Source organism: Colius striatus, chromosome 2 (genome assembly GCF_028858725.1).
Source record: "Colius striatus isolate bColStr4 chromosome 2, bColStr4.1.hap1, whole genome shotgun sequence".
Lineage (NCBI taxonomy): Eukaryota > Metazoa > Chordata > Aves > Coliiformes > Coliidae > Colius > Colius striatus.
The window spans coordinates 49,231,033-49,249,415 of record NC_084760.1 but is presented as its reverse complement, the minus strand read 5'-3'; the positions used below and the strand labels follow the sequence as shown (position 1 = coordinate 49,249,415).

The 18,383-nt window shown below is 46.0% G+C and overlaps 1 protein-coding gene across 3 annotated transcripts in view; it reads left to right on the top strand.

The window, feature by feature from the left end:
* The window catches only part of SESN1 (sestrin 1), an 82,844-nt gene extending 64,926 nt beyond the window's left edge, over positions 1-17,918 (top strand). For 2 of the 3 annotated variants that reach the window (XM_061990436.1, XM_061990438.1), the window contains 9 exons: positions 8,342-8,407; positions 9,310-9,510; positions 10,480-10,662; positions 11,879-12,121; positions 13,377-13,524; positions 14,370-14,482; positions 14,737-14,927; positions 15,183-15,327; positions 16,787-17,918. In XM_061990436.1, the coding sequence (XP_061846420.1) occupies positions 8,342-8,407; positions 9,310-9,510; positions 10,480-10,662; positions 11,879-12,121; positions 13,377-13,524; positions 14,370-14,482; positions 14,737-14,927; positions 15,183-15,327; positions 16,787-16,873 (1,377 nt within the window). In that variant the 3' untranslated portion in view covers positions 16,874-17,918. Of the gene's footprint in view, positions 1-1,185; positions 1,270-8,341; positions 8,408-9,309; positions 9,511-10,479; positions 10,663-11,878; positions 12,122-13,376; positions 13,525-14,369; positions 14,483-14,736; positions 14,928-15,182; positions 15,328-16,786 lie in introns of those variants that run through there. The other variant, XM_061990437.1, reaches the window with a different exon arrangement.
* The last annotated feature ends 465 nt before the right edge of the window (positions 17,919-18,383 follow it).

Sequence of the window (18,383 nt, the reverse complement as noted above, 5' to 3'; positions counted from 1 at the left end):
TACGAAGCACGCTCCATTTCTTCTGGAGAAACTTCCCAGCCTAAAGCCAAAGCCCCAGCTATGGAGCTGTGGTACCTGGGAATCTCTAGGTAATTTAACCTTGTTACTGCTGCTGAGCCTTCAGAAGCAGAATATGTCTTGGCTCTTCAGTTAACTGCATAGCCCAGAGAGGCAGTGGTGTTTGGAGAAGAGAGGTAGCCTTTAAAGCTCTAGCATCAGAGACGTGCAGAAGTGTTGCCTTGAGTCACGTTGCCACGTTTCCCTGACAGCACCATCCACAGTGTTTTCTGCATTTCGCTGCAAGATTCTTACCCCTGTAACAGGAACAGCCCGCGAGCACTTTGTCAGTGTCGGGTTTTACATTTAACAGAAGCGTAAAGTTCAGTGTCACGGAATTTCCCTGCTTGCTTGTTAGCTTTGGTAGGACTCAAACCCCAGACGCCTCAACTGTAGGCAGAGAAGCCTTCCTCCTTGAAATGAGTGTTGTGTCCAGGAGTTCAGAGCCTCCCATCAAAACTGCAATAGAAACAGAAAACAGTTCTCTTAAGGTTTGTTGTATTTTATTTTCATTTCAAAATATTTGAAGGAAAGGGATGTAATGGGATTCAGCTTTATAAAGCTTAGATTGCTGTGGAAGAAGAAGAAAAAAAAGAAGTGGGCCAGCTCAGGAACTTGTTCCTTTTGAAATAATTGATGCCATAAAATCCCAAACCAAAAGAGGTGGGAGACACAGGGCATCTGGCAAAGTTTACAGCCCTGGGAGAGGGGGGTCGACGAGAGAAACACAGCCTGCCGCAAACAAAGGCCGTGAGTGTTTTGCCGATGTGATTGCAAAACATGTGTTTGCCCGGGACTGTTAACGTTCATGGGAATAGGCAGGAGGCCAAATTTCTGCAGCGGCGGCGATCCTTCGTCACAAAAATAGCTACCAAGAAATGCTCACCTCCCGCGATCTCTCAGCTTAAAACCTGTCATTACTTTTATTCCTTAGACAAGGTTGAAACTCTTGCACAAGGAAGAGGCGACACGCAGAGCAACGACCGAGGGTCTTGGGGGTGTTCCGCGGCGCCGTCGCCCCGCCCGAGCGCGGCAGAGAGCCGTGCCCGTGGCTCCGCCCGCTCGGGAGGCCGGGCCGCGCTCGGGCCCGCCCCGGCGGTGCGCGGCGCTGCGGGGCAGAGCCGAGCCGGGACGAGCCGCGCGGGGCTGCCGGGGGAGCGCCGGGCGCTCAGCGCGGGCATGAGGGTGGCGGCGCCGCGGCCCCAGCAGCAGGTACCCGCCGGGAGAGCCACGGGCGGGGGCTGCCCGGGGGTGCTTCCGCCGTCTGTCTTACCCCGGGCGGGGGGTCGTGCATCGCATCCACAGTGATGCGCTGGTGGAAGGGGGATGGGGGCCGAGGCAGGAGCGGCACTTTCCTCGCGGGCTCCACGCTCGACCCATAAAAAGACGTCGTTGGGAGCTGCAGGAGGGTAACGCTGGGGGATGTGCAGGTCCTTTCTAGCTCCCTTCTACGGGATGTCTAGCGTCTGACTGCATTGATGCTGTCGCTTGCCTCCCCGTTGCCAGCCGCGCCCAGAAGGGCTGCGTGTGTCTGTGGTGGTGGGGTGTCTCTGCTGGGCTGTTGGGCTCATCCAGGTAGTTTTTGCGTCTGAATTGGCCGGTGTTTATTTTGTCTTGCACGGGCTTGGACTATCCTTTTGAAACGGTGAGGCTGGTCTTGCATGTCTGATAAGAGCTTGCTGTAATCCTAACCACACTCAAGTCAATAGCATTCTTATGGACAGCAATTAAAGTGCGGCTTTGGATCTCTTTTGTAAGTTTCTTAGTGTTACTGAAGAAATCTTAGAATTCCTAAATTGCTGTAGGTTGCAACAGAAGTTATTTTGCATTTTTCTGGTTTATAGAGATCTGGTACCTCTTTGCTTTGCTTTGACAGTTGACCTGATGCAAACAGTAACTGTCACATTTAAGCTTGTTTCTGATACATTGATTTCTGATATAAATGTCTGATTTATTGGTATTTAAACAGTGTTTGGGGCATGGAAGTCACAGACATTCCTTCTAAATCCTTTGCCCTGGAATACCTTTTGTTCCATTGTACATGTTGCAGAAGTGGCATATAGTAGAGCTAGGCAGTAATCACTGAAATTGAGCCTCTTGGTTTCAGTGAACTCATATCAAGAGCAAATTGGGTTGTGGTCTCTAGGCAATTGTGTCACAAAACCACTTCAGGGACAGCTACTGCTGCTGAGTGGGTAACACTTAGGTGCCTTGAGACAGCTCCAGTTGGACTGTCTCTTACTGATGCAGAGAGAAAAGGTGATAGTTAGAGCTTGAGACTGGGGAGTCTAGGCTTTGCTTTTATCCCTGCTCTTGTGAAGGGGGAATAGGACCTTGGGCACACACTCGCCTGCCTTGATTTCTGTCTTGAATCTTCAAGTCACATAAACTAGTTGGGAGTGTTTTAAAACTCTAATTTCAAAGGACTCTTAGACAGTCAGAGAAAGTACACTTACTGTTATTTAGATTAAAATAATTCAGGTATGTAAATTCATGTAAGAATAATGTATTCTTTGTGAAATAGAAACAGTTCAATGCTTGCTGTTGTAGGTCTGTGGAACAAAGTGCTTTGTAGCAGAGGGGGAGTACTTGTTCCCAGTTCTTTACATCCGTGCAAGTGCAGACATGTCTAGTGCTTCAGTTGAATGACAGCCTGTGAGATACTCAGAAAATAGAACCAGTGCAAAACATTTAGAGATGAGCATTTTGGGGATGATTTTTTCTGTCATTTTAACATGAACCATGGTTTCTTTGAGAAAGCCACAACAAGTGCAGCCAGTGCTGCTTTTAGGTGAATGAATAAAATAGTAAAATTGTCAGTTCTGCTTAGCCCTGCTGTTAGGAAAGTTGTAGGATTTGGGGGGGGGGGGGGGGGGTTTTTTAGTGTTTGTAGGAAAAGAATCCTATTTAATCAAGACACCTCATTTCTTAATCCCTTCATTTCCAAAAGCTACCCATCTCATAAGGGAACTACAGTAACTACTGCATTTAGCAGAACCAAAAATGCAGCATTTAAGCTGAATATATATCAGCTTGGTGATAAATAACTTCTCTGGTGAGGCCAGTTGTGCCAGTCATTATCGTTGTAGTTAAGATCCTAAACAGGGAAATGTAGAATCTGTAGCCTGTTGGTATCACCACCAGTGAGGCTATGCTGTTGGTGACCTTTAAAGAGGAAGTAGGAACCAGACAGAGAGACACAGTGAGTGAGGCAGCAGCAGCATGAAGCCTCTTAGACTGTGCCAAGCAAGCTTCCTGGACACTTATATGTTTTGGGGCATTTTATCCTGTAAGGAGATAAAGTTCTAAATGTTAGCTTCATTCTTTAACATTTAACATTCTTTAATGTTAGCTTCAAATGTATATACCATTGTGTACTGAGCTGCGTTTCCAGCACTGGCATGATGTGGGGGTATTAATTCTTGTAGGTTTTTAATCTCTAGCTCATTGGGCCTTTCTTAATTTAGATGACGTAAAATGATTGGTGGTTGTCTAGGAAAAATGTTACCTTCAATAAAAGGTTAGCTCACACTCATTTATCCTCTTTGGTTTCTTCCTATAGATTGTTTTATATTGCACTTACAGTGTGTGATTTACATATAACTTTGTTTGAATCTAGCGGTATCCAGGACACAGATGATTCGGATGAAAATGTTAATGCAAATATGGTTTAGTGAAGTGAATTGATAATTAGATTTTCACTTTGCCTGTGATAAAATGTTCTTTCGGCCATGTAGAGGAGGCTTAAGTAAGTATGTATGTAAAGAAGTCTGTCTGGGAGATGCGGCATTTGATATCGGTACTGACTGGACTTGAGGGGAGCAAAATGAGTCGCTAACATTGAGGAAGTGGTCTGGAGGCTGGGGTTCAGAGCTGGTGTTCAGTTCATGAATCCTCAATGACTGAAAAGTAACAGTTCGGTAACAGTCCCTGTGCTTATCTGACAGAATCTTAATTGAGTTTGGGGAGAGATTTTGTGATAAGAGGGAGATGCAGCTGCCAGGAGCCAGTGGTGGGGGAGGAAGGGGGGAATCTGAGAAAGCCCTTTGGGCACTCTGAGGAGCAGGAGCTGTAGCTAAGGTAAGGTAGGTGTTACCTGTGGTAGAGGCTCTGCAGCTGCACTTGTATCAACTCTGCTTCAGTGTTTCTGGGTGGAATTCCTGATCTTGGGTGTCTCTGTTTAGAAGTGACCTTTTGTTTTCTTTGTTTAAAGAGGATCAGAACCAAAGCAGATCATGTTCTGTTACTAGCAGAAGTAACCTATGTCGTACTTTCAAGTTTTAAAAACCTCTTCGAAGCGTTTGCAGTTCAGTTTTTCATCTGAAGCTTTTACTTGATAGGAATGTAGTTCTTGTCAAGAGGCTTTAGAAAAAGTTACTTGAAAGTGGGCGTGAATGACAGAGTTTTAAGATACAGAAAAGGCATAAGTAGATGTGAGCTTATATGTGTTTGTGGTTTTAGAGTGGGTCTTCTGTGAGCACACATGTGCGTGCAGTACAGGTTTTTGGTCTGATTGTAGAGTTGGATGTACTAAGTGGGCCAGACTGGTAAGGGAGAATGGTTAACTGGCAAGTACATAATTAAGTTTGCAGACTTGTCTCATTAACTATTCTGTCTCAGCTCTGAGACAGAAGATATTTCCTGGCTGAGAAGTCTCTGAGGAGAAGGCATAGGGTCTGATGGTTAAGGCATTAGCCCGTGACTCAAGGCATGAGCTCAAGCCACCAGTCTTCTGTAACAGCCTCCTTTAGACATGTAGTTTTCCTGTTTTCAGGTTTTTTTCCTAAATGGGGGTTAGGTATGATAGTAGTGAGGGATACGTAGGTTGAGAAATGGCAGGTACCCAGTGGAAGGGGAAAATGGAAGCTTTTCTGTGAGGTTGTCTCCACCAGCACAGCAATACAGCATTTATATGGCTTGCTTCTCTGTCAAGGTAGGTGTGGAAGGTGAGCAGTGCAGTGGATTGGCAGCCAGCAAGACTCACCTCCCTCCATTAGCTGTGAGCTTCTGGCTGTTGGAGCTGAGCTCTGTTCCATCCTGGTGCTCAGCTTTGCAGCCATCCGCATTTTAAGTTCTGGCTTTGAAGATGGAGAGCCTCTCATGCATTATTATTATTGTTGTTGTTATTGTGTCTTATTTGCACCTCAAGCCTCAGTTGTGGTTGGCTTTCTGCTGAGCTGGGACACCTGCTTGGCTACAGAGGTTCTAGACTGAATGGAAGTGATGTGGCAAGGCTGACAAACAGGAGGAAAGAAGCCAGCAGAAGTTTGATGGAGAAACCATGGCACTAAGTAGGTCACTTTGGTGTGTAGCCAATGAAAAGTTGCTTATACTTTTGTAATAAGCAAAAGAACTATCAGTTGCTTGCAACTGCTGCTCATCCCGGCCCCATCTGCTTGACCAAGTGCTTGTCGGTGCTCCAGGAAAGGGGCTTCTGCAAGAGGAAGGTAAAAGAGAGAGACGTGGGGGTCTGGCTGATCAGAGTGCAGGTCTGGCCTGGGAGAGGGAGGGTTGCTTGAGTGTGTTTGGAAGATGGAGAGACTTCATGAAGGGCATCATGGAGCATAGAAATACATTCAAAATGTAGGGAAGATACTGTAGGACTGTTTTGAGGATTATTACGATGTTACCTATGTGCTGTTTGAAGTATTGGGATACTGGGAGCACCCAGAGAGGCATCCTGTTTCTCAAGCACTGGGAGAACTTGATTAAATGCTGCTTCTGAAAAAGAGGAGAAAACAGTTTTTAAAGGTCTGCCATCACTTGTGACCAAACAGTAATTTATACAGCTCTCATGACTGCAGTGACCATGCACCTCATGGCAACAAGCTTATTTCTATTCTCAACACCCTTTAGAAGAAACACGTTTACCCCCATTTGGCAGATGGGAAACCGAGGCACGCCTTCACAAATCCTTTGCAACGTCTCTGTCAGAGCAGAGAGAGACTTGAACCCAAGCTTCTCAAGTAGTAGGCTGCTGCCATGATTTCAGGAGGATGCTTTCTCTCCTGAAGGAAAACAAAGCAACTTGTTCAGTCCTCAAAAAAAACTCGTAAGTCACTTTGCAGAGAGGATTTGGTTACTTAAGTAATGTAGCATTTTATTTGCCCTGTAATCATAGTAATTTGACCTTCACAAAAATGTGAAGTGTATTGATACTGATGTATTTTAGATTGAGAGGGAAAATGTGAGCAGCCTGCTGGTCTCAGGTTCATAAGTCTGGTGTTTTTTTTCTTCCGGTAACTGTTCTGAGGCATAGCTGTTCAAGAATTAAACTTCAAGGTACTTCTCAGAGAGTGTTTGAGTTGGCAGACAACTGCAGACATCTGCTAAGTGAAATGATGCATGCAGACTTTTTTTCCTCGCTGTTGTTTTGGATGTAAGGTGTTTCTCTAATTTGCTGCTGTCGTTGTAGCTGAGATAAAAAGCTGTGCTAGAGCTTTGAGGAGAGAGGGTGTTTTTAAGACACAAATTCCTTCCAAAAAGTGGAATTGCTAGAGACTTGGCTGACGGGCAAAATTTTGTCACAGATGTTGGGACCCCCAGCAGGAAAAAGGCACATGGCAAACTTTACTGTCCCAAGGAAAATGTGAAAAGACTTTTAAGAGTGAGCTTTGATCTCGTGTTATCCAAATAAGACTTGAGAAATGAAGGCATCTGACTTAGGATTTAAGGAGACAGTCAGAGTCTGATGGGCTTTGGGAATTCCAACTCAGACCTGCGCTGATTGTTTCCGGCTCTCTGAAGCCGTTTTTTAATCTTAGGGGAAAGTTCAGGGAACAGTAACTGATTAATAAAAACACTTCTTGTACAATGATCTTGTGCAAATAGAAACCTCAGCTAAAGGCAGAAGAAAGTGCAATAGCAAGTGGGGCTGGTGTTGCTTGTTTGTAACGGCCTTTATCTATCTGGGGAAAATGTTGCAAAGTTAAGAACTGCATTTGGTGGGCAGCTTTCAGGGCTCCTTCATCTCTCCAGGCCTACACTGGCTGAAGGTGTCCCACTGCTCTGTGTGGCCTGAACTGTCTCAATACAGGGTATTTATTCATCCAAACCCACCTGAGAACCTGGATGGGGTTGGTATCACTGGAAAATGAGCTGTTTGGGCTATGAACAGAGGCAATGGGTGTGTGTTTTAAAAGATGACTGAGAGGGAACAGATAAGGAGCCCAAACCATTAGTCTATATGTTAACCCACTGTTTAGTGCTTGGCTTCCTCCCCAGCTTTAATACCAGGTCTCCCTCCATCCGGAAGAGCACCGTGTCATCAGCTGCCCCACTGGGAGCTGCTTGGTGTGGTGGGGCGTGTGGGGGGGCACATGTGGCCTTGCAAGGTGTCCTGCTTTGGAACCTGCCCCTGGATCCTGCAGTGCCTTTTCTGAGGGCTGATCCATGCCTCAGGCAGAGGCTGCCCTCAGGCCCACGGCTCCCACCTTTCCACAGGGAACAGGACTCAAATGCACCCTATTCTTTGATGCAGTTTGTTCCTTGGCTGCACAAAGGGCCCAGGGTGCCCGAGGCCTGGCAGAAAGCTTCATCTATCTGAGGGAGAGGGCAAGCAGTGAACTGCTGGAGGGGGAATATCAGCCTCCTCTTATCTGCAAGGCAACATGTCCACAGAACTGTGTGCAAGGACCATCCCGCTGCTGCTGTTCCGATGGGGCAAAATACCCTCCCTCCCTGAATAGCTTTTTATCCTCGCTTGAAAAGAAAGCAGATGCAAATGTAGATCAGGTACTTTCAGCAGTTTAAGAGCTCTTTGAGGTTGGGAAAAAGAAATCTGATTAGGGTTACAGCTGTTTCATTTCCTGACAGATGCACAGAGTGTTATGTGCTGGCGTACTGCGGATGTACACACACACACATCAGTCTCGTTTTGTATCAGTGGCATAACCACACAGCAGCCGGCTCTGTACTGAACTCCTTGTCCTGGACACCCTGCCAAAATATGCTTTATGCAGAATTTTCTGTGAACCAGGTTGTAGAGCGTGTGTGCATATAAATTTGTGTGTGTTTTCTTCAGTTGACAGGGCCTTTGTTGTTGATTTTTTTGTCGCTGGAGCGGGGCAGTACACTGTAAACAAGTGTGGCTAATTTTAAAGCACTTGTATAAAAAATGATTTCCATTTGTACAAATGGTACTAGTAAAGGAACCGAATGTAAGAGTACCACGAGTACCCAAATAAGCCCAGCTTGGAGTGGAGAACTCTTTTCTTCCTTGCAACAGCAGCAATAAAAAGCTGTTTACAACTAAATGCTGAAGTGGTGTACTTTTCTTTTCTAGGAACTTGGAATAAGAATTCCTAGACCACTGGGACACGGACCAAGCAGATTCATCCCCGAGCAGGAGGTGTGGTAGTGTTTTCAAGTACACGGTGAACTTTATGCTTTTAAGGAACACCCTTTTAGTAGTAACCCACATTTGGTTTCAGGACAGCTGCTGAGCTGTAGAACATTGTTAGTCGTGATCACATTCAGTCCTAGTCAGACTTTGGCCGCAGTTCTAGCGTACAGAAGCAGTGAGAGCCCTGAAGAGCTTTGGAATAGTTATGAGCTCTCCTGCACTGCTGTCTAGCATAAAAGAAACCCAATACTGTTTTCTGTAAGAGTGCCTGTTTCCTTGTGAACATCCGGATGTAATTTCTTACTGGTCCACAAGGTACCTGCCCCCTGCTCTGGGGTTGCTTTTTTTTGAGCTGTCTCTACCATTCTGAATCATCTGAGAAGCTTCAGAGGGCTGTGGCTGAGCTTTTCTGGTGCTGCTTTCCTCATCGTCTGGTAAGAGAATTTGGAGCAGAGGAAGGAGACAGGAATATGTCTGTGGTTTTCTAGGCATTTGAGAGACTTAAGTTTCTATTTCCTTTTATTTCTCTCACTTGTCAGATAGCTTTTTACTTCCCCCTGTTTCCCTTAGTAAAAATGATTATTCAGTTAGCTTTTGGTTATTGTAATAACTAAGGTAGATCGATTTGGGGCACTCAAGAAAGTGAAGGTGAGACAGTTAGAAATGAGAAGTCAGTGTTTGTACAAGAGAAAGATGTAAAGCCAGAAGTCTCCTTTGGCCGATGTAACCACTTGTCATCTCCTAAATGAGAGGCATCAGAGATGTAATGTGTGCCGCTGAAATGCCATTAATAGATCCGTAACAGAATTCCTGTGGCTGGGGCACTCGGGGTGCTGTGCTCATATATTTGCTGTTTCATCGGTGCTTCTCAAACCATCCAGCTCATTGCTCTCTCTCTGTCGAGCCAGACCATTCAGGTGGGAAACGAAGACGCTGCAATGCACACGCTGTTTGCAGAATCTTTCGCCACGCTGGGCCGACTGGACAACGTTACCTTGGTGATGGTTTTCCACCCGCAGTACCTGGAGAGCTTCCTGAAAACTCAGCACTACCTGCTGCAGATGGACGGCCCGCTCCCGCTTCATTACCGGCACTACATCGGCATCATGGTACGCCGGCACGCGCACAGGGCACTGAGCTAACTGCTGTGGTGCAGCCACTGCTCTGTTTCAGTGGCAGCTGGCTGGCAGCTTCTGCTTGGAAAGGCATTTCAGTAGGAGCTAAGGGGAAAAGCAGAGTAGGTTTGTTTGTGTCTGGTTTAGAAACTGTTTCATGAGACTGGTACTTTATGTTCATAGTTTAGGTAGGACTGTGAGAAGGAGGGGAGGAAAAAGAAATCTGTTATAAAAATAAGACAGTTTTTTGTTTCCTTAGTATCCCAGAAACTGTTTGTCAGGAAAGCTGGTGCTGGTGTGTGCATGTCCCCTGTGGAATACACCTCCTTCTAACCCCTTCCTAGCTGTCCCATCATCCCTTTCTGAAGTTCTAAATTCTAAGCGAGTTTTCTGCCAGAACTGGTCAATTTCCTGACTTCCAATCTGCCAGCTCAATGATCTTTGGTTGCTGAAGTTGAATTAAGAGTTTCAAGCTGTGTCTTAATTTGGTGGGCAAAGCATAATTGTTTGAACAAATGACACTGGGTCTGTTCTTTGCTGAAAAGCTGCCCTTAGTCTCTCTTGCTACATGCATTCTTGAACCTGCTTTTGTTTTTGCTGTTGAAGATTCACCCAGAGGCAGCTTTGCTTCTTCCCCCTCCCCATCCCGGAGGGCACCAGGCAGTATGGATGACTTGATTCAGGACATACAGTAAATCTATGCCTGTACTTCTCCCTGCATATCGGCACGTTGCACCTGTAGCCAGCATAGTTATAACGTAGATGAATGAGGCATGTTTATGTTGTGAGAACAACCATCCAAACAGGCTGATGTGTCAACCTACTTTGTTTTTTTACTTCAGCTTTTGATCACTGCAAGTCTTATTCTTGAATATCTTGAGGAAATGATGTCTGTGGTATTTGTCATAAAGCACTAACTTACTGTAATTGTTTTCTGTATCACAACTGTGTTTTCCTTTCCAGGCTGCAGCACGACACCAGTGCTCATACCTTGTTAACCTCCACGTGAATGATTTCCTTCATGTCGGTGGAGACCCTAAATGGCTGAATGGTCTGGAAAATGCACCTCAGAAACTGCAAAATTTAGGAGAACTGAACAAAATGTTGGCTCACCGACCCTGGCTTATCACCAAGGAACATATCGAGGTACATCTTTCATGGAGGAATGTGGCCGTACCTTTATTTTTCAGTAATGCAAACACAGATTCGTAGGGTTGAGAGCCAGACAGGGTGAAAGATGTTGTGCATTACTGCCTTTGATTTCAGTGTCGTATCCCCGTGATACTGCGGAATCTAATATCACTTGTGCCCTTGTGAAACCAGTGTGATTGTACCTGGTCTGACGTGACTAACAAACTTTATGTACAACACCCTGACAATGCTGAGATGTCCTGTCAGAACCCCTGTGAGCATTTCTGAGATGCTGCCAGGGGTGAGGCAGAACACCCATGGCCACAAGTTTGTCTTGCCTGTTGCTGGTTCACATGCTTAGTTTTCATGCTGGGTTGGAGGCAGCAGGTTGGCAGAAGAGCCCAGGGGAGTGGTGGTGGTAGGAGGCAGCCAGGACCACAGCACCACCACACTATAAAGGAGCTGTCTCTACCCTGGAGAGCTGCCTTTTGAGGGTGTGCACAGCAGGGGCAGCTCTCCTGGCGAGGGCAGGGGCATGGACATACCTGCCACTGCAACTCCTCTCTTTACCGTTGGTGAGGAGGCAGCGGGTGCTGGGGCTATCTGCCAGGTGAAGAGGCGGCAGCGGGTCCTGTTGGGAGACAGGACGCTGGGCTGTGTGGGTGAGGGCACACGTTCTGCCAGAAGGCCCCAGACCTCCCACACTTTCCTGCCTGAAAGGGAAGTTGGGGTTTGAAGCTTCTTGACAAATGTAGAGCATTCCACCCACAGGGACAAGATGGAGGGAGCCTGGCCCTGGGGCCAGGTTTTCAAGCAGCTGATCTGCAAGGCAGTTGCCAGGGTTTTCTGAGACTCTAAAGATCAGCTGAAGAAATGTGCAACTGTTGTGGTTGTGTCTTTGTCAGAGGTGTGAAATTTCAGTGCAAGTCAGTCCGGCCTCGGTACAAACCCTGTGGTGTAAAATAGGAAGCCCAACTTGATTGGATAGCCAAGGGCCAGAGAGGGGAGAAAAGTTGTCTCCTGTGGTGGCTTAATCATGTGAGCCTGTGGGTGGCAGGTCACCTGGGAATGGGACACTGAGCACACTAATGGCAGCAGAGTTGGGCCGCTATTGTGGATGTCAGAAAAACAAGTTTATCTGGTAAAGAAACACATTGATAAACTGACTTTAGGTGGGATCATTCGAGTGGCCCTTGAAAATAAGCACTTTTGTCTTGCATTGTTTTGAAAGCAACTTCTTAAGACAGAAGAGAACAGCTGGTCCCTGGCAGAGCTGATCCACGCGGTCGTTCTCCTCACACACTACCACTCCCTTGCCTCCTTCACCTTTGGCTGTGGGATCAGCCCAGAGATTGACTGTGAGGGGGGTCACACCTTCAGGCCCCCTTCTGTCAGCAACTACTGCATATGTGAGATTACAAATGGTTACCATGGGGTGGATGAAATCCTTGCCAGCCCAGCTGGGAGTGTGCCCGTAAGTATCTGAACAAACAATCTCTTTCAATAGTAGCAGTTTCTTTGTAAACTTATTACATGGAGGGCACTTGTGTCTCTTCCTTCAGTGAGAGTGGGATTGAGTAGCCTAAGCCAGGTGAAGGCTGACTAGTTGAAGAGATGCATTTAGGAGATGCTGAAATGACACTGGGGAGCTGTCAAAGGGAGAGACAGATATAATCTCCGAGCTGTCTGCTTTTGGTCTCATGTCATTCATAGAGACAAACTGAGCCAAGCCCCTGGCCTCAGTCAGTTCATCACACGTATCCTGAGCAGCAGCAGCCAGGAATGCTTTTTTCCTTGGGTGCAGTGGAAAGTTGGCTCTTCCAAAGACTGCTTCCAGTCTTTGACTGCCTTTTGACGTGTTTGTGATACATCTCACAGCAGATCATTCACAGTTTTCTGTCTCCTGTCTCCAAACCAGTATTTCCTGCCAGCAGCAGTTACGCTCAGTGATCTGAACTTGCATCCACTTAGCGCAAAGCACAACACGAACTCGGCGGTGGTTTCAGAATAGTGATAACAGGGTGTTCTCAGTGCTGGTGCCTTGCCTGTGAGACTCTGCTGCAATGATGTGGGTGGCATTCATGTTTTGGTTGATGGAGCTTGCTGGTTCTCTGAAGGAACAAACTGCAAAAGGCAGAGAGGAAAGGGGCAGAACTGTATAAATTGAAGATAAGGTTATTTGGCTTTGCACGGATGGATTTTTACAGCCAGCTATTGGATTAACAGGGCGTTGTGGCATTAAAACAGCTCTTGTGAAATAAGATTATCTTGCACTAGCTTTCCTTTGAGGCTTTGTTAAATCTGCATTTACACTCACTCTTCCTTTTTCCTTCAATACGTTTCTTCTCTGTGAGGAGAGGGGGAAAAATACAGTTGGTAGTAAATTGTGGTTACTTCCTCTATCCGAATTTCTGTTACAGCTCCTTGTTTTTTCAGTTGTTCAGCATTTCCATTACTTTGTGTGAGAACCACTTGTTGCAAAAGCCGTGGTTCTTAAAATATGCTACAAGTATCAGGGACCTGATTGAGAAAAGATGATGTGTAAATGTGAACCGTTGGGTCAGTGCAGATTTCTTTCAAGAACTGTTTTCCTCCAAAAAAAAAATAACAATCAGTATTTAAAGATGTAAATGAAGGACACAAGTAGCATTTAAATTTCTGGCTTGATGATTTCTGCCATCATTGCCACCTCTTGTACACAGGATTGAATTTTTCTCTTCCTTTTCAAGTCTACAGAGTCTGTCTGTGAAGTTGAAGCTCTTATGGAGAAAATGAAGCAGCTACAGGAGTGCAGAGATGAAGAGGAAGCCAGCCAAGAAGAGATGGCTACACGCTTTGAAAGGGAGAAGAGAGAAAGCATGTTCGTGTGTTCTTCAGGTAAAACAGCTGTAGTGTGTCTGTTGAGATTTTTCCAACCCACTTGAAGCAATACTTACTGCCACAAAAGGAAAAATAATGTTCCTGGATGTCTCAAAATACTACATCACCATTTCTTTAAAGGGATCAGGAGGAGGGGTGCCTTGTCTTCTCCCAGGAAAACTTACAAGCAAAGTAATGCCAATATCTGTGGCTTCTCTCAAACATGCCATCACACTTGCTGACTGATATCATGTTTAGTAGAGAGTTCCAGCAGAAATGGAACCTCTCTCTTGATTTGAAAGTTTCAAAAAAGATTTGAGCATCCCACAAGATGATGTAAAAAGAAGTCCTTAACATGCTAATGAGCTATGTAAGTGTATGGAACATTACTTCCCAGGTGACTGTGAGACAATACGTACTCTGTTAGAAGTTCAGGCTTGAAGTGGGCTCCTTAACAGAGTTTCTTCTAAAATAAACCTGGCATGGAAATCTGAGAGGTCTCTTTTCTTAATAAGCTCTCTGTTCCAAAACAGACTTTTTCCTTGACATTTTTACAGACCCCTCAAGTTAGGAGCTAAGTGTCCTCTAGACTTAGGGGACAGGGTGAAGGCTGGTACACAGAAAGAGGGAGAAAAAGATGTTTGTCTGTAAGAAAGAATCTGAGCGTTGTTCCTGGAGTTACCTCTGAAAACCACAGCTAGGAGTCAGCTGTACCAAAGCATTTTCATACAGGTACTTCAGTGAAACTCATGTATTCAGTTAAAAAGCCCAGAGACTCCCATTCTTTTGCTGCAAGAGTTGTGCTGATACGTTTCCAGTTTCTTCTTACTGAAACGGTGTGAAATTCTGTTTGAAATTAACAGAAGATGAAGAATCGGCAGCAACAAGAGACGTGTCTCGTCACTTTGAGGACACCAGCTATGGTTACAAAGACTTCTCCAGGCACGGGATGCACGTGCCCACCTTTCGTGTGCAGGTAAGGAGGTCGGGGGTTGCTCTTGCGAGGTTCAGTGTACATGCAGCCCGTTTGTTGTGCCACATACCAAACCTGGAAAGGGCTGTGCTGGAACTTAGTGCTCCATGGATGAGAAGGCTTAAAGCTAAGCAATGAACAAACCTGTGCCCCCTCACCCCCTGCCACATTCTCCCGGCCCTGAGATGAATCACAGCATAGCACTAGGGCTGTGTAAGTTCATTTCTGAAATGCTCCATTCTGCATTTTTACTGAAGGATTACTCCTGGGAAGACCACGGCTATTCCCTGGTTAATCGCCTTTACCCAGATGTGGGACAGCTACTCGATGAGAAGTTTCACATCGCTTATAATCTGACTTACAACACGATGGCCATGCACAAAGATGTGGACACCTCCATGCTGAGACGAGCTATTTGGAACTATATTCATTGTATGTTTGGAATAAGGTCAGTTTTACTCCTTCTGTTCCCAACGCCTCGGGCATGTTCAGCATTGGCTTTTTTGCATTCTTTCTCAGATGGAAGCAAAGCTGTTGCTGAAGCAAACCTCCGTGTACTTTTCAGCATACTTTTGTTTCTGGGGGAGGGCCAGTAGTGGGACAAGTAACAGGATCATTTCTTTTGCCATGGGAGTTTAGAAACAATGCAAGTGAAATAACTGGCTCTTGAAAATGAAAGTGGTTTTCTCTCCGTTCCAAACAGATACGATGATTACGACTACGGTGAAATTAATCAGTTGTTGGACCGCAGCTTTAAAGTTTATATCAAGACTGTGGTTTGCACTCCTGAAAAGACCACAAAAAGAATGTACGATGGCTTCTGGAGGCAGTTTGAACACTCTGAGAAGGTAGGGCTGTGCACATGGGCTGCAGATCCCTCTGCCACACCAATGGCCCCAGCTGCCAGAGGCTTTACAACCTGCTGTCGCTGGGCTTCTGCCCCCGTTCAGGAAATTCAAGAGGAGCTGTAGTATGGCCCAGAAATAATTTCTCATTTCTTACTCTCTGTTTGCTGACAGCTGCCAGGGGCTGTGGGGGCTCTGCCCCATGAGAGGGGGGTGTCAGGTGTGTCGATGGTGTGGCATTACCTCCACTTCAGCTTTCCCCTCTGTGGGAAGCTGCTGCCACCTGTGTCCCAGACAAGGGAGAAGTTTCCATCCTCCAGTTTTCCTTTGGAAAAATATTTCTAGGCCCCATTTACAATGAATGTTGATAAGAGTGCAGAAACATAAATGTGTCTTATTCAACACTCATAGTATCAGAGGTTCTACTTCTTACCAAACTACTTCTGAAAGCAGAGACCCTATTAGACTAGGGGTACTATAACCACAATGATTTTGTTGTTCAAGGAAAACAGTACATACATTTGTTTTGGTTAGACTAATGAATAGAGACAAGCTTTGCAAGCACAGAAACCTTTCTTTAAAGGCCAAAACTTTGCACTTCCACAGCCATCACAATCCAAGGATTGTACATGTACATGTCACAGAACAAGCTCACCATCCATCCTCATGGAAACCATGCGAGTGAAACCACACATGGCCATTACATGCCACAACAAACTCACAGCCAACCTGCTGTCAGAGAGAGAATACTTTTCACCCCCTTCCCCCAGCATGGTTTCTGATCTCACCCTCAAAGAAACACAGTAAATATATTGAGGAGATGAGCTGGGGAATGAAAAGTCTTACCTCTGATAGCTACCAAACACTCTGCCTCCAGAGAGAGAAGAGTTTTCATGGCACGTTACAATTTTTCCTGTGCTTCAGCTCAACTAACCACTCTGTCTTGTTCAGGTGGTAATTGCCTGTGTGTTTGTCTCTGTCACACAGGGATAAACAACCTTATCATCTCCCCCTCTGCTCTGCAGGTACCAACCACCCTTTGGCCTTTAACTAACTGATTAGTTTCATCTAGCTCCATTTGAACCAATTCTTTTGAAGCTGTGCAGAATCTGCTGCTGAAGAAGAGCTTGTGTGCTTGAAAGCTTGTCCCTCTTTTAGTAAGCCAACTGGTTTAGGTAGAAAGGATGACTTACCTCTTCCTGTGAGCCTGGCCGTGCTGAAGCATGACTGGTTGCCTCCCTGTGCCACAATGCTACGTGCGGTGTTTGCTCACATCGTCCCTCCCTCAGCAGCTTCACAGGCAGAACCAACTCTCTGGGTAGCTGACAGGCAAAGTGCTCCCCCGCAGCTACTGCAGACACCAGTCCAAAACCCAGAGCCTCCCAGAAGCCTTCCCCACCCCAGAGCACATCCCCTCGACTTGAGCAGGCTCTCAACACCTCGCTGCTTTTCTCTCCCGTAGGTCCACGTGAATTTGCTTCTGGTAGAAGCTCGGATGCAAGCCGAACTACTTTACGCTCTGAGAGCTATTACTCGCTACATGACCTGATGGCTCCGGCTGCCTGTCGACGTAGGAATGTTGTGCAGCTGCAGCGTGGCAGAGGAAGAGACGAAGCCTCAGGACCAACGGTAGCTCTACGTTAAGACGCCCATTGTGCCATAACTCCTTTAGTTTCAGCTATCTCCATGTTTGGAATCCCACTGCTGCCACTCGGCAGCGAATGCTTGGCAGTTGACAAGACAGGCTGGTGCAGGAGCGCTGCCCGCTCACGCTATTTTGGCTTCAGGCAGCACGGGACCCTCGATGAACTTGTGGCAACAGAGCAAGTGACAGATGCGTAGATCTTGTGTCGGGGCAAAGGCCGCGGGAGGCGGAGCGGGACAAGAAGGGGGACGCGATGGCGTTTGCTTTCCCTACGAGAATAATCTTAGAAAATCTTGATGCTGCTATTTGTGCTGGTGGAGCAAACAGAGACGGGCTGCTCCAGTTAAGCTAAAAGTGAAAGTGAGCACTGCTATTGTCTGAGCCTTTACTGTGTGTGGTTTCACAAAAAGAAAACAAAGCCTTGTTATTTAGATTTCTTTTTTCATCAGAGCTGAACCTCTTCTGTCCACACGGATCATTGGAAAGATAGCAGTCAATTCTCTCAACTCATTCAGCCTTAAAACGCAGCAGGACGCTTGTTCAGGGTTCTTTGGTGAGCTCCGCGCTGTTCCTCTGGAAAGGAAGGAGGGGGCTCCTCTCCCCACGGCTTTGCGGGGATCCAGTGATACGGAGGGTCGAGCAGCTTCTTGTCCTGTTTTTCAAGGATGAACCAAGGAGGAGCCAGGCCAAGGTGTGGGAGCGTTGTTCCAGACTGCCAAACAGTCCTACTGTGTTACATGCCCAACGCTGGCTGGTCTTACTGATTTTTGCAGTTGCTTAAATAACTAGGCTAAAAACCAACTATTTTTAGTAAATCAAACCATGATTAAAATGCTGACATTTAATAGAGGGTGGGTTTGGAGAACACATGAATACTTTTGTATGAGTGTGACTTGCTTTTAAATTTGTCAGTATTATTGGTATTTTTTAAATAAAGGTAACAACTTTTCTTTGGGTGTTTTTGCGTGGTTCAGCTTTCCATGGCTGCTCTTATGGGTTTACTTGAGAGACATCTTAAAATGTTAAGTAAAGTAACTGAGCAAATGCACTTCAAATGACAAACCATGAAATCTTTCATCCGAATCTCAAATGAAGGGAGAAGACAAAGTTTAAAAAGTAGATGTAGCTCCCCAGCTCAAGAGGGACAGGGAACTCCTGGAGAGAATCCAGCACAGGGCCACCAAGATGATCAATGGACTGGAACATCTTCCTTATGAGGAAAGGCTGCAGGATCTGGGGCTGTTTAGCGTAGAGAAGAGGAGACTGAGGGGAGAGCTTAATAACATTTATAAATATCTAAAAGGTGAGTGTCAGGAGGTTGGGACATCCCTTTTGTCTATAGTAGCTAGCAACAGGACAAGGGGTAATGGGATGAAGCTGGAATGCAAAAAGTTCCACTTAAACATAAGGAGAA